At 36.8% G+C, this 25,542-nt stretch overlaps 1 protein-coding gene across 1 annotated transcript in view; it reads right to left on the bottom strand.

The window, feature by feature from the left end:
* Nucleotides 1-25,542, bottom strand: part of gabra3 (gamma-aminobutyric acid type A receptor subunit alpha3) — a 480,166-nt gene that overhangs the window by 64,530 nt on the left and 390,094 nt on the right. The window contains exon 9 of the mRNA XM_089123407.1: nucleotides 8,502-8,707. Coding sequence (XP_088979533.1) covers nucleotides 8,502-8,707 — 206 coding nt within the window. The remainder of the gene's footprint in view (nucleotides 1-8,501; nucleotides 8,708-25,542) is intronic.

Raw genomic sequence — 25,542 nt, 5'->3', positions numbered from 1 at the left:
ATAAGGCAGAACTTTGCACAGTCAAAACGGATTAATCATTGATCCAAACTATAGCGATCACTTGAATATACAGCTACAAGTTATTGCGCTAAAAACCTGTGAATGATCACGTCTGCCCGCTGATTGCTGATTGGCTAAAAGTGTGTTCTCGTCGGTGACGCCAACATCAACGACGTCTTTGGTAACGTCAAGATGACTGATTATATGGAGTACATGCACACTTGAGTTTTGTTTATTAACCAATTACACTATAACATTTGGATGCTTGAAAACCACCAGACTGACTCCAAACCAGCCCAAATTGTGTCCACCTGCCCCAACCCATATATATATATATATATATATATATATATATATATATATATAAATTAATTACATAGGTATGGCATATTCCGTTTAGGAAATTATTGCATTTATAATAGAAAGTTTCAGTATATGGAATAAGAGTATGAATGAATAACAGTGGAAAAATAAGTATAAGAGAAACTCTGAATATATAGAATTAAACTTGAATTGATGGACAAAGAGTGTGAATATATGAAATGAAACTCTGATTATATGTAATGAAAGTGCAAATTTGACAGTATTTAATGAAACAAATACTAGTAATACAATAATTTCCTGAACAGTATGCCACACACACATTGAACAAAATTATAAACACAATACTTTTGTTTTTGCCCCCATTTTTCATGAGCTGAACTCAAAGATCGAAGACTTTTTCTATGTACACAAAAGGCCTATTTCTCTCAAATATTGTTCAAAATGCAATGCAGAGAATGCAAAATGCCATCAATAAATTGCACCTGTGTTCAATGTACATAAGATATGCCTGCCCATACCATAACCCCACCTCCACCGTGGGCCATTAGATCCACAACGCTGACATCAGCAAACTGCTCACCCACATACACGCTGACTGCCACCTTCCCTATGCAGTGAAAACTGAGATTCATCCATGAAGAGAACACCTCTCCAAAGTGCCAGATGCGATTAAATGTGATCATTTTCCCACTCAAGTCAGTTATGACGACAAACTACAGGCTGGTTGAGATCCCGATGAGGACGGCAAGCATTTAGATGAGCTTCCCTGAGACAGTTTCTGACAGTTTGTGCAGGAATTCTTTGGTTATGCAGACTGATTGTTGCAGCAGCTGTCCAGGTTGCTGGTCTCAGTAGTATTCAGGGACAGAAATAAAAAAACAAAAAAAAAAACAAATGTAAAATACCGATGGATATTCAGATTAATCCTAACATTTAAAGTTACAAAATATATCATGTCAAGAGTTTAGATGTCTTTTGTTGTTTGATTAGCATTAATGACACAAACGACAACAGGTTTATTAGGCTGCTGTCACTTTAAGAATGTATGCACAGATCCAATATACTGTCACGGCTCTTTCACCCTGTGCGCAAAGTGAGGAGCTTTCACAAGAAATGCAATATTATTGATTTATTTCAGCTAGTTCACGCCAGCACAATAGGTGGCGCTAAACACATATTTGAACAAAGTTTTTCCTCAGGTATGCATCTTAGGTTTTCCCCTTTGGATTTAACCTTGACTGCTGCACAATATACAATGGTAAATTAGATAAGTAAAGTTTGGCACAACACAGAGACACCATCATCGGGTTCATGTAATAACTTTCGACAGCGATCTTCAAAAGTGTATTTTGATTGAATAATGAATAGATGTGCATTATATGTAGTTTTTTTTTTATAGTAAACTGAATGCTACACCTGCTAAGCATTTCTCATTCTTTACTGTTGTAAAAATACCCTGAGCAGCATGAAAAAAAATAAAAAAATAAACAAACAAAAAAAAAACATACAGAACATATATCATCTTATAATCATATATTTATTTGGCTTCATGTTTCATATGTAGAGATGTTTCTCTTGGTTGTTTATGTGTGGAAATCAGAACGAGGAAATGAACTCAACGTCGTCATTCGGAAGAGCCGGATTTATGATCACATAATATGATTGACAGCTCTAGAGCGAATTAACTCTGATTTATAATAGACACGCATGGAAGAAAACAGCGCTCTTTGCCATTTCAAGCTCTTCAGATTGCATGCAGTGGAACATGAATAGAAATGATAATCTATATAAAGAAAGTGGAATAAGAATAAATCAGTTCTCAGACACCAGTGATAACACTCAAAATCCATTCTCTTCTCCCTTCCGGAAAAAAAAAAAAACTCGCTTTGTCACGCTGCAATAGATCACGCCCAGTGTGAATAGCTCCATAGGGACCTTTTATTTCATCATCGTGACTTACATTCACACCGTTTAATCACGCTCCGTTTGAAAGTCCCCCTGTTTACTTTTATTAAAGAAATAACCGACTGTGTTTACGTGAAAGCTCGGGAGGACAGTAATTTTGTACATGTGTATACTTTACTATTACAGAGCATTTTGATCACTGAGCTGTAAGGCTTTATGTGTGCACGCTTTGAGCGTGCATGAGTGCCCCGTCTCTCAGAGAGCGTGCGAATGGTTAAAAAAATTACAATTTCGCCAACTGTCCAGTGTGCAGTTTGTTTATGTAGTGTGTGATGTAGTGATGTGAAGCCATTTGCAGATTTAAAGAGAGAGAGCCATTCGTGAAATAACTTCTCACAGAAAATGTTCAAATTACTGATTTATTTAATAAAGATGTATGAAGTGTACCTCGCCTTCAGTATTAGAATTATTTTTCCTGCGCTGACAGAGATTGAGATGACACCACTGCAAGTCTTGCCATTCCTCTCAAGTTCACGATTGGCAAATTGAGAGATTGCCGATCGAGTACTTAGAAGTGATTGTCAGCCGATAGCCGATCAACCGGAGCACCCCTAGTCGTAAACTACAGGGGCGCAACTACCCAGTTTCGGAGGGGTATGCAGCAACAATTTTAGCGCACAAATTTTGTGTTCTGTAATGTTAAATTCAGCAGACTGGTGCACTTTGAGAGTTCAAAATTAAAAGCTCCAACCCATATTCAGGGTGCAAATTAAACAGAGAAAAATTTGATCCTCTTTTAGTTAGTGTCTGTATAAATTACACTACTACAAAATAATAGTTATAATATTAATCCCATGATAGTAATTGCCATAAAGGCTATTGTAAAACAAATGCACAGAAAAATAAAGGAAACTTTCATAATTAGTTTTGCACTAATTTCTATACTTGAAAGATACTTGCGCATAATGACATATTTCATGGGCCAGTGTGTCAGAAAAAAAAAAACTAAAGCTGACTTTTTTTGACCAATGCATTACACCAGCACAGCGCCGCCAATTAAGCAAAAAACAAAACAAAAACAAACAAACAAACAAATGGGCCACCGATGTACGAGTTTTGTGGGCCGTTAAGACAAATAAATTAAAAAAGGATGAAATGTATTGTCTGAAAAGCACGTCGGCCCAGCGGGAATCTCAGTTCCGATGGCCACCGAGATATAGATAGCCATGCCTGGATGTTACATTTTAAATCCTACCTGTTGGATTTCAGCAATGCATGCAGTTATTTAGCTGCTGTCGCATCAATTGACATGCCATCTCCTTTTCTCTCTTTCTTTTTTTATTTTAGCCCCACAGCATTTTGTTTTATCCATCTTTTTCGACGACAACTAACTACTCGTACCTGCTCGCTCAGAGCTCACTGCGCCCCCGCCCGCTCGCGATATTACCCGCTCCCCTTCTCCATGAGGGCGCCTACTCTAGCCTGGCTGTTAGTCCTCTAAAATTTTATATAACATTGAAGGAATGCAGAAATTAATCCTAATCCCAAACCTAAACATACCCATTTAATACTTAATATATAAAAATGATAAAACGTAACGGACAGGTGTTGGGAAAGGGCAGTTTTATTAACAATAGCATTAAAATATATTTTGAGCCACATCCTACTCCTACCCCTAAACCTACCCATAACAATTCCTTAAAACAACGTAACAAACTACAATTATGAAGAAAAACATAACTAACAGACAAGTATAATCACAATAATTTATTTATTGCGAAAATGTCAAAACCGATACCAAAAGCCGTTCACATGATGAAGCGTTGCAGTCGCAGTCTTCTCTCTGGCAGTATTGTAATAGTTTTGTATGAAGTACAGAGCAGATATTAAATTACTAATGAAAACGTCAATCCGGCTTCGGTTTGCGCTTCTCCATTTCAAATGAACTAAACTAACCAACCGTCACAGTCCTTCATGTCGCAAACTGTGACGAAGCAGGGAAGAGCCAATGAACGTTTGATATCACTGCCGTAAAAGATGACGTATCGCTTTTTTTGAATTTGAATTTTTGAATTTGAATTCATCACCAGCGCGGGGTTTGACCCGGGTTTGACACGTACGGTCGCTGCTGAGAATGGAGAGATCCAACGCATTCTCATCCTTTAACGTCATATAGAACGCTATATGACAAAACAGCGCTATACTACGCACATGTCACACGTTATCGTTAATATAACACGTGCTGTGAGGGCTAAGTTTAGGTGTGGGGTAGGGTGTGCGTGTCATGTTCACGCTAAAGGATTTATAACGTCTTGGGTTCGGGTGTTATATTAACGATAAAGGGTGCCATGTGCGTAGTATAGCGCCGTTTTTGCATATAGCGTTCTATATGACGTTAAAGGATGAGAACGGGCTGGAGAGATCACGACTGGATAAGAGGCTGAATTAGGAGTTGTTTCTTGCAAACAACTATGGATTCTAAAGATTTGGATTACATCAAACTAATAAAATTGATGTGTTTTATAGGAGAAAACACTTTATGTGTCTCAAGGTAAATAAACTATTACAAAATGGTTGAACGAGTAACGTTAAAGAATGTATTTTTAAGGTTTTATAGTGTATTGTTTAATACCATGCAGGCGAAACGAGTAAAATGTTAATATTTATGAGTATTATATCAATAAATGCGACTGAAAACTTCATTAATAAGACAGTGGAACGCAATAGAGTCAAAACATAATGCTACGATATTAATATGCATAAATTGTGATACGTACAATGTACGTCGGTGGATTTGTTCATACGTAAATAAATTACGTTTTTGTTGTCAATACGTAAATGTTTTACGTTTTAGTACTGTAAATATGTCAGTATTATACGTTTCTGCGCATATAAAACGTAATTAAATATACGTATGATAGAGCGACACTTTACGTACAAATACATACGTATTCTCATGAGATCACGTTGAAACTAAACATTTTGTAAAAATTCCCCCAAACTTCCATATAGGAATGGGTTGTGAAAATTAGCATTTATTCAACTAAATTTTGTTAGAAAAAGTTTTTCAACCATATTATACATTGTAATATACATTGTTATACATGTCACTTTTTTACTTAATTTTTTAACAGCTGGCTTTAACTTCCATTGTCCAAGCCTATGCGTGCTATCAGTTTTGCATTGTACTCTCTTCAGAGAGACTCTGCAGCTGTTCTCAACGCTTTCTGTTGAAACACAACATTTCTATTCTATTGAACAGTAAATGAAGAAGTAAAGTGTTTCTCGACAGATTAAGCATGGGTTACAACAAGAGGGCGAAACAGGAATTTACATTAGTGATTCCCAGGTGCAATATCTCCTCATACTGTGAGCAATGCAGCACCTCGCTGAGCTTTCTCTGCAGCAATTCACATGCATTAGCTCTAAGCACTTCATTTCTCAGAGGTTATCAGGGCCAGGACAGAGGGTGGCAATAATCAAGAGCAAGCAAAAGCGGTGGGAGAAAAAAAAAAGAGATGGCTGGCAGCCCTTAAACTTATTGAGCGGGAACAACCTCGATGAAAAATTACAATAGTGACAAGCTTGCTAACAAGAAGCCTATGTTAGTTTGGGATTTATATGCTGAATATTTATTGCTTATTGTCTGGAGGAACTCTATAAAAAATTGACAGTGGAAAATGAAACCGTGATTGATTACGCTGAGAAATACTATAGAATAGCTTGTTTTCACGTGACGTCACGCCACTGCGTTGCCATGGCGCGAAACGGAGATGGAGGGCAGGAAGTGATTTTCTATATTAGGAAGCACTATAACACACTCAAGATGCCTATCTTTTGCGTCGTTTATGGTTGCTCAAATAGATCAAAACACGAGGAGTTTCTTATCGTGTGCCAAAAGTTGTTGTTCATAAGGGGGGAAAATACAAGAAATTGACAGAAAAACACCGGGAAAAATGCCTTGCAAACCTACGTCTGCAGTCGGGAGCAACCGAATGGGAAAACGCCTGTGTGTGTGTGCAGTGATCACTTCGTCAAATGTGAGTATACATTATTTATGTGGCTGATAATTACATACCAGTTCCCGAATTTTGTAAAGTCAAAGTATGTCTGTAAGACGAGTTAGTTGCTGATATCTACAGCCTCGATGGCAGGCAAATCTCTCAATTCAGTTGAAAATCTGTCCTCTTCATAACGTAAGGATCACGTCCAACATATGTTTCGATTTTCTGTTTATATATTTATCTTGTAATAGCGTCTAAAGTAGTACAGTACGAATTTTCCTCCATCTCGTCCATTGCGCTCTTCACTCCTTGCCCTCCATCTCCGTTCCGCGCGTCAACACAATCACGTGACTGCAAACCACCTATACACAAGCTTAAATGTAAAGCTTACTGCAATTTTGAATATTCTTTCAGATGATTTTTTTCAAATGATAGAGCACTAGGGTTGTTACCTTTAGTGTGGTAAAATAAGAGATACCCATTCACGATTCCGTAATTTAAGGAATTGGTGGCAAACCTAGTGCACCCATTAACTCAAAGACAAGATCTTAAGGCGAGACAACCCGGTCTCATCCCAAGACGTCATATAACTGACGTTTTGGGACGTCTTTTGACCATACGTCAATATTCGCCTTTTTAGGGCCCCCTTAAACATCGGTAGATGAGGTTATGGGATCCTAACTCTACCCCATACCTAAACCTAACCCTAAACCTAACCCGTCACCTAACTGACGTTTAAGGTAAAGCGTCAGTTGTATGACGGCCCGGGATCGCCATCTACCGACGTTTAAGGGGGCCCTAAAAAGGCGGATATTGACGTATGGTCAAAATACGTCCCAAAACGTCAGTTACATGACTTTTTGGGATGAGACTGTGTTAGGCGAGACACTACAGGTGAATAGGGTAAAATTTTAAACTAGCAGATATCACCATGAAACTTTCCCAGTTGATTACCTACATTAAGATGAGAAAAAAATGTATTACAAGTTTTCTGTAATTTAATGTTTAAATATGCAAATGAGGCATTATCTGGTTAAATATGCACTAATTTGCATATCTTTAAAACAACGAAATCTGACTATTGGATATAGCCAGGTTAATTTTTTTTTTTTTCATTGTGTTCATATAATAGATGGGGAAAAAATTACAGAAGGATTTATGGATATGTATTTTTGTTATCCTGTAAATCAGAATATACCATCAATAGTCTTAAAAAAATGACTTTCGCCATGTTTTTTTGGGATAAAATGTTACATAAATCAGGCTAGGAATAATATATTTACAAATCCCTCTGTAAATGTCTTCATAATATAACTAGGTACAAGACTGGAAAGTTTGGTGTATATAGCTACTGAAGTGGAGATTTCAGACTTTGAGTATGAGAAAAAAGTCATTTTGAGAAAACGGGCTTAAAAAACTTATATTCTAAAATTCCACACATTTCTACATGAAAACATTGCTAACAAGCAAAATAACTGGCCAAGTTATTGTTTATAACAATTTACATGAAAAATGACAACTGAATAAAACAACATTGCCAAATAAGCAGCCACTGTTGTGTTGCGTGCGCTTCATCTTTATTTATAGATTGGCTTCCCATCGACAGCTTGCGTTCAGATGCGCTTCCCGAGGGCATTTCACAGGGTAATACATCACTAATTTTCCTTTTCCCCCTAGCAAGTGACAACTGTTGTAATCTTTTCGATGACTGACGTGAAGTCATTTTCATTCATTCATTCAGAAAGTCCCGCGGAAAGCTAAACCAAATCAGCAAGCGTCAAAGCATACCATGTGACGATTGACGAATCACGTTAATCCCCGAGGTAAACAAATCCCCACTTTTGCTTCCACGATTGGATGTTGATTAAAAGGAAATGACCATATTTGGACCTGACAGCATTGTAAAGGAGAGAGATGTGCTTTGTTTGTGATGACAGGGTGTATGCAGCGATCGCGGAGCAGCGCGATCATTTAGAACACAACTTTTGTTGAATTTATGAGAAATCTACAGGCGCAAACTGACAAAGTGTAGTAAAATAAAGACCTAAATATGTATTTCGGACTTTTTTTCCAACACAAGTCTGAAAGAATACATGTTATTGAAGTCAAATATCCCAAAATCTCAAAATTGACCAGTGGAAAAAAAAACGATGTTTTTGCCTGCCGTGTCTCGCCTTAAAAGAACATACGCACTCAAGTGTACGGGAAGTACTGTCCTTTTACAGCATTGTGACATCCTACTCCAATGTATTCAATGGTCTATCTTACCCGCATCTCCTGGGCCTCCTTCTGGCCATCCCAGGCCCAGCTGCGCTTTGTGAAGTAGTTGACGGTGGCAAACTCAATGAGAGCAGAGAAGACAAAGGCATAGCACACTGCCATAAACCAGTCCATGGCTGTTGCATAGGCCACCTTGGGAAGCGAGTTCCGGGCACTTATACTCAGCGTGGTCATAGTCAGGACAGTTGTGACACCTAAGAACGGAAATTGATAAGTGTTAGATCAGTGATGCAAGCATCACCTGTTGTGGTCCAGATTACAGAAAATGCAGAGTAATCTATTAAAATGTTTGCTTGACATTATAGTTGATTTAGCTAATATATTTTAAACGCTGACAAGCAGTGACTGGGACTAGTTTTAAACCGGAAACAGTCCATGGAATGATAGACTGAAATGTATTAATACACAATAATTAAATTGTCATTAAGTATGAATGTTATACATTATAATTAATGGATTTTTTTGTCTCTTTGTTGTTTGAGTGTTTGGTTTCTAAAATGTCTTTTTAATTTAGATGGCATCATTCCCTTGGGAGCTCACTGTACAAAATAATGCACTTGCTGAGAACCAATGTATTTAAAAGGAATAGTTCAAAATATAAATGTTGTTATCATTTACTCCCCATATCATTCAAAGCCTGTTTTGAGTTTATGCAGCAGGAAGATATAGTTGCTTTTTTCAATACACTGAAATTAAAAGCAGTCCATATGACTCGAAAGTATCTCACATATCTTTGTGTGAGAAAAAGAGCACTGAAATCCCATCTGCCATAACTGTCAAATCTCATTCACACTTGAAGTTTGAACTTTACACTTGAACTTTACCCACCCAGTCCCTCTAAAAAAATTGTGATTAACTCCATAATCATTAAAGACACAATCAGTGACAGACAGCACTTATGCACTTATTTAAATTGCGTTTTAGAGTAAATGACTTGAGTTATTTTGTTCTTGATTGTGACACATTTATTAGCCTTAAGAGATTTGAGGTTTTTGATGTCACTTTGAATTATAGAAGTGGTAAATTGATAGATTTATTTGCTGTTTTTTTCATTATATTAATATACATTTTGTCCATATTGTTCAAGGTAGAGTGTTATATTTCTTTCAACTGTGTACTTCCATTTTCCCAAACGTTTTTAAGAATTTGTAAATTCAGAGAAATTCACAATTTTAAAAAGTACCCGTCCCTGTTCACTTGTCGCCTGTCGATGACATAATATCCACGTTATCCCTGGTCTCTGCTTGTACTGCCATAGTAACCACAGTGCATTCGTGGACAACTACGTAGTGCGTAACTTCTAGTGGCACATAGTTGTTTCTGTCGTTCAAACATTATGAACCATAGCAAGCAGATTTCAAAAGGAGAACTAAAACTAGGATCAATATCAGCGAGGCCTTTCGAGATGCCGAGAGCTCCACGTCCGCTAATAACTTGGACTCGACATAGCTTCACGAATTACGACTGGACAGGGATGCCACTCTTGCATGTACTTTTTTAGACAGGTGAGCAAATAAAACAAATCATGTTGTATAGCTCAACATGAAATGTTATAATATGATCATGTCATTATGGTAGTCTCATACAGTAAATAAACTAACACATAGAAAAACATTATAACTTTTAACACACTCAAATGCTTTTTAGTTTGATAGTTTCAAGTTTAATTTGTCAAATAAACTGACTTTTGCGAGTGCAAGTAGTAAATCTGCACTTACGGGTAGTTCGGAATAATTAAATGTCCTTAATCCTTTATATCTGCAGGGCTCACTGTGGCCCACATTTGGCCAATCTTTCTTTTATTAGCAATCACGACCCTTTGTTTTTTTTCATACCAAAAATCATAAATATTTTCACTCATCCATAAACATTATTAGATTTATTAGACAATAGACATTATTAAACATTATTAGACTTGCATGACAGCAAGTAACATCATTCCACTTATCACTGCGTCATCAAGCTAGGCCTTTGTTATTGTAAGAGGTAAGCGACCCCTAGCAGCGAAAAAAACAAACAAACAAACATTGTAGCTTTAACAAATATGTATGAATATTGGTTGGTTAATTTAAACAATTTGAAATGAAATCATTATTCAGGGGTTGAATTGATGGGTAGTGTAGAATATAGTATTGTTCATGCCTAATGCAGATTACAAACAATATAGATACTTAATATTTTTTTAATCAAACCATTATTGGGGGCTGAAATCCTAGAATCACCCCTATTTCAAAACATTAATATGTGAGGTTCGTATGGGGGTAGGATTGTTCCATTATTCAAAATAAATAGATCATGATCCACAAATAAATGTAAAGAGATTCACAAAAATAAATCAAATTCACAAATAAATAGATTAAGATCCACAAATAAATGTAAAGAGTTTCACAAAAAAAAATATAAAACTCACAAATAAATAAAATGAGATTTGCAAATAAAACTATGTATTTACAAATGTTTTTTTATGCCACAAACACAACTCTGCCTGGCATTTATTTGTGAACCACTTTCTGTGCATTTGTAAATCCCCCCACGCATTTGTGAATCAGTTTCTGTGCATTTGTAAATCCCCTCACGCATTTGTGGATTTTGAAACACTTCTAGCGTCGACATGCAGACAAATCCACAAATAAGTGGACTCCACCCTCCGTTTCCTCAAGCCAATCAGATAACGGCCACGTTGAGCTGACCAATCGTAGCACGTTCTCGCTACAACCAATCACGTTATTTACACTCGGGGCGGGACATGAATGTGATTCATTTTGAAGATATTTTTTCACCCTTATCTGGCGCTTCATTCAAATTGAGCTGTTTGTGTGGTTGCAACAACCTGTTTCCAAAAGGCTGCTGGAGTTTAAGGATTTTTTATATTTCCATCGGGATTACACACAAATTATGATCAAGATTCCCGAGCATAACACCCTCTACACCGGAATCAAGCGGCGCGACAGCGCCTCAGAAGCAAATGGCCCATTATCTTCTTGGCTGCCGTGGCAGTTTCAATAATGTAGCCTAATACTAACATGATTGTAATGTTAACACATTTTGCCCATGACGTTTTCTTACCTGCAGATATATGACGTGTCTATAATCTTCTATAATCTATAACGCATCATTTGCACGGTTTGTTTTGTCCAGTGTAATGTTAGACAGACTCGCACGGGGTAGACACAATGTAAGAAATGACAAAAAGGAGGATTTTGTCTTTAAAGTATAAAATAGCTAGCGATAGGACATAAATATTATGTAGAATACCAAATATCAGCCCAAATGACCATCACTGAAGATGTAACAGCATGTAGGATACTGGGTTTTTTCCCCCACATTTATTTGTGGATCTTAATCTATTTATTTGTGAATTTGATTTATTTTTGTGAATCTCTTTACATTTATTTGTGGATCATGATCTATTTATTTTGAATAATGGAACAATCCTACCCCCATAGGGTTCCCTTTTCTTAAATGTGCACAAGCGTAAATTAGAATTGAGAGCTTACAGTGTGTCAATGATAGCTGTGTTTTATCAAAAGAAAAGATTCATGATGCAGAATGAACGAAAAATTATTTAATGAACTTCAAAAGATCAAACAAAACAGTTATCATAAACTACACAGAACAATGGACAGAAAGAACTGAGGGCTTAAATAGAAGGAATAATCCAACAGAACATGAAACAGGTTCCCAACTAAATCAGAAACCATAGTAACAAACTTTGAACGAGAACTCAGGAAAATGGTGATGGAAAACGGACATGATCATGAAACTAGAGTCAACAAGATACAGAAACTTAACATGACATGACTGTGACACAGTCGAGGCCAATATTTTCCATGAATAATTCAAGTTGTCACCTTTATTTATATAGTGCTTTTTACAATACTGATAGTTATAAAGGCAGCTTTACAGTGATATAAGGAAAATAATGCAACAAAGTTTATTTTGGCTATACAGCAGATCTACACTGTATTGCCAAACGTATTGGGACACACTTCCAAATCAGATAATTCAAGTGTTCCAAACACTTCCATAGATTGTTTCAAAGCAGCTTTTTGGTGATGAACAGGTAAATAATGATTCAAAGATGCAAACAGAGTTCAATTTAACTAAAAAGGAAAAAAAAAAGTGTCTGCTCTAAAAAGACATTAATAAATAATGTCAGTATTCAGGTGAAATCAGTTCAGTGCTGATTCATTTCGGTTCAATAACTGTGTACAGTTTATCAGTTACGCAATGAGATTCATCTATAAAACAGCTCTGAAGAAAACCATAATTTCATCATCCAGCTCAGTTCAGGTCTCATCCAATAGAGTCAGTGCAGTCAAATCAATATGGCCAACAATTAAGTGTATCCAACTAAGCAGGGGTGCAAGTTTCAGAGGGGTATGCAGCAACAATTTTAGCCCCCCCCCACCAAAAAAAAGGAAAAATAAATGTAATATAAGTGTGCCGTGTAATAAGTGAGTAGGAACAAATGAGCGCTAACAGATCAAATAAGTGCAAAATTGTCATTTATTAATACAAATAAACTATAGCTACTCCACCTTGATGAACCCCCCTAAGAAAACTATAAGCTCCATTGGAACAGCAATACCAGTGTTTCTCACAGGATTTTAGGTAAAACTATGGTAGGTCGACCTCTATTTCTCTAGGGGGGTTGGGGGGCATGCTCCCCCGTAAGAAAATTTTGTGTTCTGTAATGTTAAATTCAGCAGTCTGGTGCACTTTAAGAGTTCAAAATTAAAAGCTCCAACCCATATTCAGGGTGCAAATTAAACAAAGAAAAATTTGAACCTCTTTTAGTTAGTGTCTGTCTACATTACACTACTAATAATAGTTATAATATTAATCCCATAGTAATAGCCATAAAGGCTATTGTAAAACAAATGCACTGAAAAATAAAGAAAACTTTCATAATTAGTTTTGCACTAATTTCTATACTTGAAAGATATAAGCGCATAATGACATGTTTCATGGGCCAGTGTGTCAGAAAAAAAAACTAAAGCTGACTTTTTTTGACCAATGCATTACACCAGCACAGCGCCGCCAATTAAGCAAAAAACAAAACAAACAACAAACAAACAAATGGGCTGCCGATGTATGAGTTTTGTGGGCCGTTAAGACAAATAAATAAAAAAAGATGAGATGTATCGGCTGAAAAAGCACGTCCGCCCAGCGGGAATCTCAGTTCCGATGGCCACCGAGATATAGATAGCCTACATGCCTGGATGTCACATTTTAAATCCTACCTGTTGGCTTTCAGCAATGCATGCAGTTATTTCAATTGACATGCCATCTCCTTTTCTCTCTTTCTTTTTCTATTTTTAGCCCCACAGCATTTTGTTTTATCCATCTTTTTCGACGACAACTCACTACTCGTACCTGCTCGCTCAGCGCTCACGGTGCCCCCGCCCACTCGCGATATTACCCGCCCCCCTTCTCCATGAGGGCGCCTACTCTAGCCTGGCTGTTAGTCCTCTAAAATTTTATATAACATTGAAGGAATGCAGAAATGATTTAGAAACGCACAACAGCAGCTACATATAGAAATACAATATAGCCTATATATATATATTTTTTTTTAAATTTTTATTAATTTTTTTACCATCGCTTTGGCGCCCTCCATTGTGCTGCGCCCCTATGTGCCGCATATAGCGCATACCCACTTTTTTGCGCCACTGCAACTAAGCAAGCCAAAAGGTGAAATCTACATCATGAACATTTTCTACTTGATATATTTATTTTCTACGATATGATACATCGTACCAACATACATAGTACCAAGCCAAACATAGTATTCTATGTGAGCAACAATATGGGTTTAGAGCTGGCAGATCAACTTCTCTTGCAATGATATTATTCATAGAAAAAGTTACAAACGTAATAGACAGAAAACAATATGCAGTGGGGATATTTCTAGATCTTAAAAAAGCTTTTGAAACTGTAGATCATAAATTATTGATTAAAAAATTACAACGATATGGCATTAGAGGAATTGCACTGACATGGTTGTCTAGTTACCTGGAGAACAGAAAGCAGTATGTTGAAATACAAAACAATAAATCACAACTGTTGCAGGTTACATGTGGGGTGCCACAGGGTTCAGTGTTGGGGCCATTATTATTTAACCTCTATATAAATAATATATGTGAAGTATCGCAAATTGTAGAAACCATTCTTTTTGCTGATGACACAAATTTACTATGCTGTGGTGAAAATTTGGAGAAGCTACTGGATACCATGGAAAAGGAAGTGAGTAGGATGAAGATTTGGTTTGATGAAAATAAACTAACATTAAATCTGAGTAAAACTAAATTTATAATATTTGGGAACCGATCAACTGACACGGATAAAAAACTAATGATAAATGGTATAGAACTAGAGCGAGTATCTGAAATAAAATTCCTCGGGGTAGTTATTGATAACAAATTAAGCTGGAAACCTCACATAAACTATATTAAAACCAAAATATCCAAGTCATTGGCAATATTAAATAAGGCTAAAGACTTATTGAATAAGGCTTCTCTAAATATGTTGTACTGCTCCTTCATACTCCCGTACATGACTTATTGTGTGGAAGTATGGGGGAATACTTACAAAACAAATACACACCCAATCTTCATCTTACAAAAAAGGGCTATTCGAATCATACATAAAACTGCATACCGAGAACCAACAAACCCATTGTTCATTAAACTCAAAATATTAAAGTTCAAAGATTTGATTGATTATAAAATTATTCAAATTGTTTTTAGAGCTCACAACAACCAATTACCTAGAAATATCCAAGAGCTTTTCCAATTACGAGAAAACACATATAATTTTAGAGGAATATCAATGTTTAGTAGACCGCAGATTCGCACAAACACTAAGTTGCACTGTATACCAACCCAGGGTGTTATACTGTGGAACAGTAGCAACAATGATTTAAAATTATGTAAAAACTTATTGCAATTGAAATATATGTTTAAAAAAAGAATTCTTGATGGATATGAGCTGGAATAGTGATTTTCTTTTTTTCAACCTTAGGTAAAGTAAACCTTAGATAAGTTAGTTTAAGTAGTTAAAATATTATTGAAGTGGGGATAGGACAAGAAAAGTTATTCTAACTTCTTCCTACCCCCTTTGAACATGATTGTTGTTTGGACCATCTGTAGATGATCTTTTTTTTCTTGATGTTGATGATTAACTATTTATTTTTTACTTTTATTCAGTTTTTGCTGTTGTGTTTGTTTGTTTTTTTAACATGTTCAATAAAAGAGAAATTCAAATTCAAATACATGACATGTTTCTCTGTCTCACTCTCTCTATGGTTTGTGGCAGAAACCAGAACACCAACCCACACAAAAGTGAAATTCCACACAGAAAGGTCTCAAAGCAGGACATTCCTGCTGTGAGGTGACAGCACTACCCACCCAAACACTGGGCCTCCCTGGTTACTACTTGGGAAGTGACTGAAGCCAAATACATCATTGGGAAAGGCACGGATAATTGCTTCAAAATGAATAATCCATTCTACTGAATAATCTGGAAAATATTCGATAGACACAATCACCCTTCGTGTTTACTAGATAACAGGTGAGCTAGGTGATATGATAGCATGATATTATGGTCAAGTCACCTTTTTTTAGTGATTTATACAATATAGATAATTTCATTGCAGTTTTTCAGTGATGAACAGGAAAATATTGATTCAACAATGCAAACAGAATTCAATTTGACTGCATCCAACTAAGTATCCCTGTATCCAACTAAGCAAGCCAAAAGTTGAAATCTACATCATACACATTTTCTACTTGATATCTTTATTTTGTACGATATGATAAATGACATGTTTGTTTGTCTCACTCTCTCTCTCTCTGAGACAAGCATAAATTCATTAATTTGTTCTTGCATTTGTATGCATAGTAAACAATGTTTATTATTTATTTATTAATTAAAATGTTTTGCCACTATTTAGTTTAAACTTCCATGTTGTGGATGATTGTCCAGATACTGTATCTACACAATGTCCCTCTGGAAATAAATAAAAATATTAATAATATAATAAAAATAATTCCCTTTTTTGTGTTTAACATGTAGTATTATAGTTTAATTAAAACATTTAAATGATTTTTATAACTATAATAAATATGAGTTGTGCAAAGCATATTTGTTCAATGAAAACTAGGAAGGTAACAGAATTACATTAAAAGCCAGCTACTCATTTAATTTCAAAATCTTTCGACCAAAGCCCAAGCCATTTCTGGATTTATCCCAATACAGATACAAATAATTTTGAGATTGTTACAAATACAGATATTGGGCTCTACTCTATGGTAGCAAAGCTATACATTTAACTACAATGTAATGTATGTGGTGGTCTGGTCTCAAAACAAATGTGATTTGAAAGTGAGCTGAACATCTGAGAGTGTTTCAAGGACAGGCGCATTTATTATACAGGTGTATACCACTTTATTTTGTAAAGTGTTTTAGTTGATTTCATTTTAAAATGAAAGCTCTCAGCACTGGGATGTATGCCAATGCGCAAATTGTCATAGGGTAAAAAGACACGTCCATATATCTGACGAGAGTCAACACAAGGGAAGGCGAGTAAACACCCTATAGACGAATCCGACGAGCGTTCTTGTGTAGGCTGCCATCTTGTGGCGACGCCATTACTGAGCTGTTACACCGGCATAGACATATGCACCGGTATGTAAACAAACCTCGGAGATAAGGTGATAACGCACCCTTGATGACAGCAACAGTCAGGCAGACTTGTTGGGTTGATGATGTAAGACATTGGCCTCCAGTCACAGATGAAGGTACAAACGATCTTACAGATTATTTATGAAAATAGCTTGGCAAGCAAGCTAGGCTAACGTTTGCTACCGAGGAAACTAAAAAAAGATCTGTCCATTTGGCAACAATAAATAAATAAATAAATGAAATCAAATAAACAATTTCATGTTTTTCATTTGTGTCCATTATTTATCTCATTTTGACATTGCAACGGGCATGGGTAAGGTAACGCTACAGCTAGAAAGTATACACAATATCGACCAACTACTGTTTTTAAACCATGGAAAGAGGTCAACATAACAGCAGGAGAACAATTATGTCACATAACGTTACATTCAGCTCAGGAAAGCCATTTAATGACCATAGCATGTAAATTGAATAGAAAAAATAACAAGAGAGGAGATTTTGCTGATCACTATATCACACATTTATTATATTTTTTTACTTATGTCATTAAATAATTGTTATTATACGCGAATGTCCGCGTCTTGTACTCGCCCAGGAAATCTGTGTAAACCGTACGGCTCCAGACAGGGGCAGTCGACCCGGGGTATTCACAGTGTTTTCTCTTCAAAATTGAAATTTTACTGCCACCATTGAAACAATTTATAACAGAAACGGTTTACCCACTCGACATTATACAAGGGCTAACGTTGTAACGTTAGTGACAGTCCTAAATCGCGGGCTGTTTATTCCAGTGGACGCAAGTTGCAACTAAAACAATAGGAGGCAATGGCGCAACGCTACCCAGCAACAGCTCAGTAATGGCGCCCGCTTACTTCCGGTAGTTTCGCCGGATTCGTCTATAGGAAATATGTTACTCTGAAACCACAATAACATTCAGAAAATACTATGGGCAATATGTTCTCAAAGGTTTCGTCAATTGTTCTTTAATATTACAGTTTTTACTGTATTTTTAATTAAATAAATGCAGCCTAGGGGAAAATAAATATCTTCTTTTAAACATTAAAAAATGATGATTTGTCATTTTTTATATGTTTATTAAGGCATACAACTGAGGAAAAAACTAATTGTTCCACTCTACAACATGTGGATATGGTCAACGCATTCTCACCCCAAGGCGTCACCTTTGACCATGCTTCAATATTTGACGTTTTAGGCGCCCTTTAGCGTCACTTTAATGACGCGATCCTAATGCGTCATCTAACTGACGCTGAAGGAAAGCGTCTGTTTGAGGACGCGGTTAGGTTTAGGTGTGGGGTGGGGGTAGGGTACACGCGATCCTAGGGCGTCATTTAACTGACGCTAAAGGGCGCCTAAAGCGTCAGATATTGAAGCATGTCCAAATGCTTCCCAAGGCGTCAGTTAGGTGACGCCTTGGGAGTGAGAATGGGCTGATATGGTGGAAAAATAATCAGTTTTGTCAACTGGTTTCCCCACTGCTTAAATCATGCAGGTCAGCACAAATAAGTGCACGTAATTGATGCGGTTTCCAGATCCTTTAGTTGATGCCACAGGGCGACACATAATAATGCTTATCATTACACTCAACCTAACATTGACTTTTTGTATTCTGCGAGCTACTGGAGGCGTACTGTACCGCTAAAAGAAGAAAAACAAACGACTGGAAGGATTGTTGTATTATTTAAATATTAGCCTAAAAATTAACTCCCTCAGTATTTTACACTTTCCAGATGTTTCTGTTCATTTTATTTTTTTATTTTTATTTATTGTGTTAAAATATTAAAACATCAACTGAACTACATGATGCTGTGTCCGATTTACCTAAGAACATTGGTTATATATGTTTAATATTAAAAAGGAGGGTATATAATTAAGGAATTAATTCATAATAACCATAACCCAGGAAAAAATATTTGTATAATGTAATGAAAACATAATAAATACATAGAAAAAGATGGAGAAATGATTCAGAATAGAACTTGTGTTACCTCCTGCCCACTGTCTGAAAACATATATATTACTAGACTGCAGTTCACATAAGAGTGTTACATAGCTATAATGTGTAATACATGGCGTGTTGTTGTGAATGGCAACTATTAAAATGAATACGGAGTGCCGTTTGCTCCCATAAACGTCAGTGGCTGACAATTAAATTGAAATCTATGGCTGATGAGGAGCTGTAGATTGACAAAAAGTCGAATGGCAGAGAAGATTCTCATTAAACTTTTCATTAAGCATTATCTCCATCTGGAAATGAAGTGAAAAAGCTTTGGGGACATTAGAAAGAATGCCACACAAGTTCCCATTGTCTCTGCAGAGACAGACTGCTATTATGTGCAGCGTGTATTGAAGCCATAAATTAAACATTACACTGTAGAGCTGTAAAGAAAATGACACAACAGGATTATCTGTGAAATGTCAGGATGGACCATCAGAGAACATCTGAGATCTGGCAGCCATCCAGGAAATAAGAGATTGAATATCAGTCTCAAAGTGAGATTTTGTATCAGCCTATAAATAGGTGGGTGGATGAGATGTAATCTTCTCTGAATAATTTGCATAGTGGCCAAGGTTCTTTACATTTTTTAACATACAACCAAAAATGGCAGCCTAAAAGTGTTATGATATGATAAACTGATTCAATACATTTAAAGACCTATGCAGGTCATCTTAGATGCAGTTGTTTGGTGTGTGTGCTACTTACTGTGTGGTGATGTAGCCTATGCAATATAGTTAATGCCTGCAAGATATCCTCCCTGCAGGAGTTTTTGTCTCATATTTATATAGCAAGCATTATCACATGAGGAATGGGCACAATATCTTTTTGTCCCGAATAGCACGAGTGCAAATGTTATATTGATGTTATACAACAGATCAATAAATAAGTTCATATCGTCTGTTTTTGCTCTATTTTGCAAATGAAAATATTATAAAGCCATGGAAGAACTGTTGTTGAACCCATTTATAAAGAGAGCCATTTACGGCTGCTTTTGAGTTAAATTTTTCATACCTTTCCCTCGCTAACGTCCCTCTGTCTCGAATGTACATCATTACTTAAATTGCACGAGGGCCCACTAGTGTGTTTAAACGGAACACCCGAAGCCCTTGATCACTTGTAATCTGCCATGGAGCCGATTTATTATTATTTTTTTTCCCCTTTTGAATTTGTTTTACACACCATTTTGTAGGGCTGTACGCATGCCTGGGCTTTTGAAAAAAAAAAAAAAAAAAAAAGGAAATCTAAACAAATACTAATCTAAAATGTAAAACAATACACAAACGCAAATAAAAAAAAATTAGGGTCAATTCTGGTAGGTGTCACGGAGGCGGAAGAAGGATGACGGAGAAGCAGATAGAAATAACACTTTCTTTAATGTAGCGAAACTCAGGAACAGGAACACAGGTGCGACAGCGTGTAAAACACAAACAATACCGGACACTGAAGTGAAGACAGGCAGGAACTTAAATACACAGTGAAGGTGATTACAGAATGACAGGCAGCTGTGCGGGAGGTGATCAGTGTCCATGGAAACATGCTGCGTTCATGTGCTATGGTAATTATGGTAAAAACCAAAAGCCGACGTGGAAAATGCACATGAACACCCCCTCATGTGGTATTTTCCACTGGGCAACTCGTAGAATATTTTGATGGACGAGTTGCCGAGATGAGATAACCTTTGAACTTTTCTAAATGGCGGAGAGCACCGCAAGAGTCGTGAATGGTAAAAATATATAAGCTACTATTCATGATCTAGAAAATATATAGCTATATAGTTATAAATCATTTTTTTGCTGTTGCAGATGACTTAAGCAATCTAAAATAGTTTTAGCTAAATAACAGGTCTGGATCTAAGTCTTTTTACCACATTACGACAACAAAAGCACTTGAACGCAAGTTACGCAACACACTGGTAAATACTAGTTAACAAGTGGAAAATATCCTACTTTCCACAGCACGTGAACGCAGCAACAGATGAGGGCGGAAAACTCAGACGAGGGACACACGTGGCAAATCAAAACAAACAGACAGTCCAAACAAGCCTAACGGTGACAGTAGGCAGTGTTGCCAACTTAGCGACTTAGTCTTTATCTTTACGACTTTTCAGAACCCTTTAGCGACAATTTTAGCGACTTTTTGCACAAACCTCAGTAACCTCCAAATGTTGCCAGTGCTGTCCTGCGAGCGCAAAGTCTCGCTTTCTCCCTGTCGTCACTCTCTCTACTGTGTCTCCCCTTTTCAGTGAATGGGTGAGAGGAGCGCACGGCTGCTGACTGTGCGAATGAGCAGTGTTTTTCCACAGACTTATCACGTATCTGCTGTTCTTTTGTTTTATATTTAAAGAATTATGTTTGACCATTTTCATTTTATTACTTATAACACTCACTATCACAGAGCTTAGTTCATCCGGTTCCCTGACTCTCTCAATTCACATATTGTTCCACATAGGCCTATAAAAAAATGTAATCATTCACTATATTATAGCTACTCGTTCTATTGTATGACAAAAAAAAATAAATAAATAAAAAAAATAAATTGGGAAATGAAAACAGCTTTATTTGACATTCGGCTATATTAGATTAAATAGCAACACATTCTCACCCCAAGGCGTCACCTTTGACCATGCTTCAATATTTGACGTTTTAGGCGCCCTTTAGCGCCACTTACATGACGCGATCCTACGGCGTCATCTAACTGACGCTAAAGGAAAGAGTCAGTTAGAGGACGCGGTTAGGTTTAGGTATGGGGTGGGGGGTAGGGTACACGCGATCCTAGGGCGTCATCTAACTGACGCTAAAGGGCGCCTAAAGCGTCAGATATTGAAGCATGTCCAAATGCTTCCCAAGGCGTCAGTTAGGTGACGCCTTGGGGGTGAGAATGGGCTGTAAATAGAGGTTTATTTTAGAGAGAAAACAACACATTCTCATCCTTTGGCGACATCATATGACATTTCGTCGAAATACTACGCACATGGCACCCTTTAGCGTCAATATAACACGCACTGTTATGGGTAGGTTTAGGTCTGGGGTAGGGTCGGCGTCACATATTGACAGGATGGAAGGATGCCAGTCACCTTTATGACGCCTTGGGTTCTGCGTGTTATATTGACGCTAAAGGGTGCCATGTGCATTAGCTTGGCTAACGCCAGACCAAGTATCATTGAGAATGAAATGTGGTCTGGAAACCACATGTAAATTTTCTCGTATTGAGGCGTGGTTTACGAATGCCCAAAGCCGTATTATTGGGTGCTACGAATGTCTATCAAATGCGCCTATACGCCTATCAAATGCGCCTGTGCTCCCTCCCCGTTCTGTGATTGGTTCCCTATTTCAGGGGAAAATGTAAAAATTAGCAGTTCGAATAAAATCAGAATGGGGAAAACCAGGCTACATGTGCGTAGTATTTCTACAAAATTTCATATTGACATCACCTATATGACACCAAAGGATGAGAACGGGCTCGAGAAAATGCACTAGGCTGACAGAATGCAAGTACGACGCAATGACGTCATAATATGCTAATTGACGTATGACATCATCTAGCGACATTTAGTGACTTTTAGGGAAGGCCTTGGCAACTCTGTTATTAAAGCTATTCCTCTGACACTTCGTCAACTTGTCAAATGTCATATTTGTTACAATTCTCTATCTATGACAAACCCAAATTTAATTTTAGAAGGTGTTGGGTTACTTGAGAAAAAATGTAATAACAAGCATATTTGTAATATCTTCCAAAAAATTTCCAAGGAATTTTTTCTGGAACTCTAAGATTGAAAATATTGAATGGAGAAGAGCTTGGTTAATTCCATTCAAATACTGTATTAATAACAAAATAAAAGAAATACACTACAAAATTCTACATACCATTTATCCTTCTAAATCTTTAATATCAAGGTTTTTTGATATTGATGATATGTGCTGTTTTTGTAATAATGAGAAAGAGACACTGACTCACTTATTTTTTGACTGTGAAGTCGTGAGCCAGTTTTGGACTGATTTGGCAGACTTTATATTTAATTTGTTGAATACTAATTATTGCTTTACTTTAAAGGATGTTACCTTGTATTATGAAAATAAAAGTAATAAGGATCTGGAATTTATTGTTAACCTTTTTATCTTATTAGCAAAATTTCACATACATAAACAAAAATTCCTTAATTCATCTCCTATGTTAAATTTATTTTGTTATGACTTTGATTCCTACATTTCTTCAATAAGAAAAATCTGTGAAATATTTACAATACTATGATGCACTCTTCAATACCCCTGGTGTTTTGTAATACTCTTATTTGTTAAAATTGAATGTGAACTATGCTCTATTATTTATTTATGTATTTATTTTTGTTTTGGTTGTTTATGTTCTGTTATTGTCTGTGTGTTACCTTTCTGCAATTAAAAAAAAAAAAAAAAGGAAAGGCCTTGGCTACTTTCCTTTGAAAATAGTTGGCAAATGGCAGGTCACGTTAGACAAGCTCGCATTAGCTGACTCAGCTGATCCACGACTACCTATATGACTACGACGCCTATCACTGTTTATCAGAAGCTATCACGTTTCTCAGGAGCTAATTAAATGGCGAAATTTGGCAGGCAAACCACATCATCTCACAAGGAATCGTGCAATTGGGAATTTAGCGAGAGGAATTCGTTCCTCACAAGGATTCATCTCAGATTCATTCATGTTCGTGAACTTGAACACCAGATTCGGCGCATTGATCATAAGCTGCGGATTTGGAAGTGATTTGGAAGTGAATTCAGTCTGCACTGCTGCTCGCATCACTGCATTATTAATTCAGGACTCGATGTGATCCACTCTTTTTTAATGCTCATTGCTAAAGGTTGGCAACATGCTTGTTGCTAATGCTATCCATGTTGCTTGGGCTTATCTATAAGTTTTCATTAAAATGCTCTTGCTAGGCTTATGCGATCATATTTGCTATGTGCTTTACTTATCTGTTAATGGCTCTCCTATCTTTACCTATCCGTAAATGGCTCTCTGTTGAATGCTCTCCTTTTAGCACTATGCAGCACAGATTCAAGCAGCTTGCGGTGATAGTTAGGAAATAAAAACAGTAAAACAGTCACTATTAAGTTGAGTCAGTTCAGCAATGATTCTGTCATGCAATGAAATTGGACACACTTGGTCGATCTAGTTCTTGAAAACACAGCGTTGTTAAAGCTATAGTGTTTTGGAAATATTCTTGCTCTAAAGACTATCTGTTGTTATTGAAACATGCTTGATTTTAAAGGGATAATTGACTTTGAAATTCATTTTTGGTATGTTTTAGCTTTACTCAAGGGCACCCAAGATGTAGGTGTCTTTGTTTCCGTAGTAGTTTAAATTTTGATATTTTTAGGTCAAAACGTTCTTGTCTGTCAGTCATATAATGCAGGTCGATGGTCACCACCTCAAAGAGCATGCACAGAGAAGTCCAAATTAAACAAGATTTAATGACTCGTAAGTGTAAGTACACATTGATGGCCTAAGACATGAAACGAGCGGTTTGTGTGAGAAAATGAACAGTATTTATATAGTTTTTACCTCGTTACCACAGCCACGTCCAAGTGATCTGAGGGCAAGCGCAGGAAAGCGCCGGAAGTTATGTTTCACGCAGTTGCGGAAAAAATTACACGTTGTCTGTTGATATTTCAAAATTGTCTTCCACTGCGATTTCCTGTATATATAAATATGTTTAGATCTTCACAGTGAAAGGGATCACTTCTGAAATCTCTGTTTAAACAATGAATGATGTACACGCGCAAGATATCACTTCCGGTACACAAACCGAACCGCCCGCGCCCTCAGATCACTTGGACGTGGCTGTGGTTACAAGAGGTAAAAACGATATAAATACTGTTCATTTTCTCAAAAAATACACTCGTTTCATGTCTTAGGCCATCCATGTGTACTTACATTTACGAGTCATTAAATCATGTTTAATTTGGACTTCTCTGTGCATGCTCTTTGAGGTCGTGACCACAGACCTGCATTACATGACTGACAGACAAGAGCGGTTAGACAAAGACACCTACATCTTGCATGCCCTTGGCTTGAGGTAAGCTAAAACAAACCAAAAATTAATTTCAAAGTCAACTTTCCCTTTAACTAAACATAAATGTGAAATTTGGGGGTCATTTGTTTGCCAAACTTGATGTGCAATGTAATTAAAGGTATAGCGGAGGATTTTCTTTTTCCGGGTGGGTAGTCTATACTATTGGTCCACCTAAGTGTCAATCATTCTGGTGATATGTTTACGTAAGGCCGTCGTAGGCTACGTGCTCATCCCTATGTAGTTTTCACTTTCAGGTGTATTATGTCGGAGTTACG

Source organism: Pimephales promelas, chromosome 19 (assembly GCF_988280905.1).
Source record: "Pimephales promelas chromosome 19, fPimPro1.hap1.1, whole genome shotgun sequence".
Lineage (NCBI taxonomy): Eukaryota > Metazoa > Chordata > Actinopteri > Cypriniformes > Leuciscidae > Pimephales > Pimephales promelas.
The sequence above is the reverse complement of the archived record's forward strand: the minus strand, read 5'-3'. Positions and strand labels throughout refer to the sequence as shown.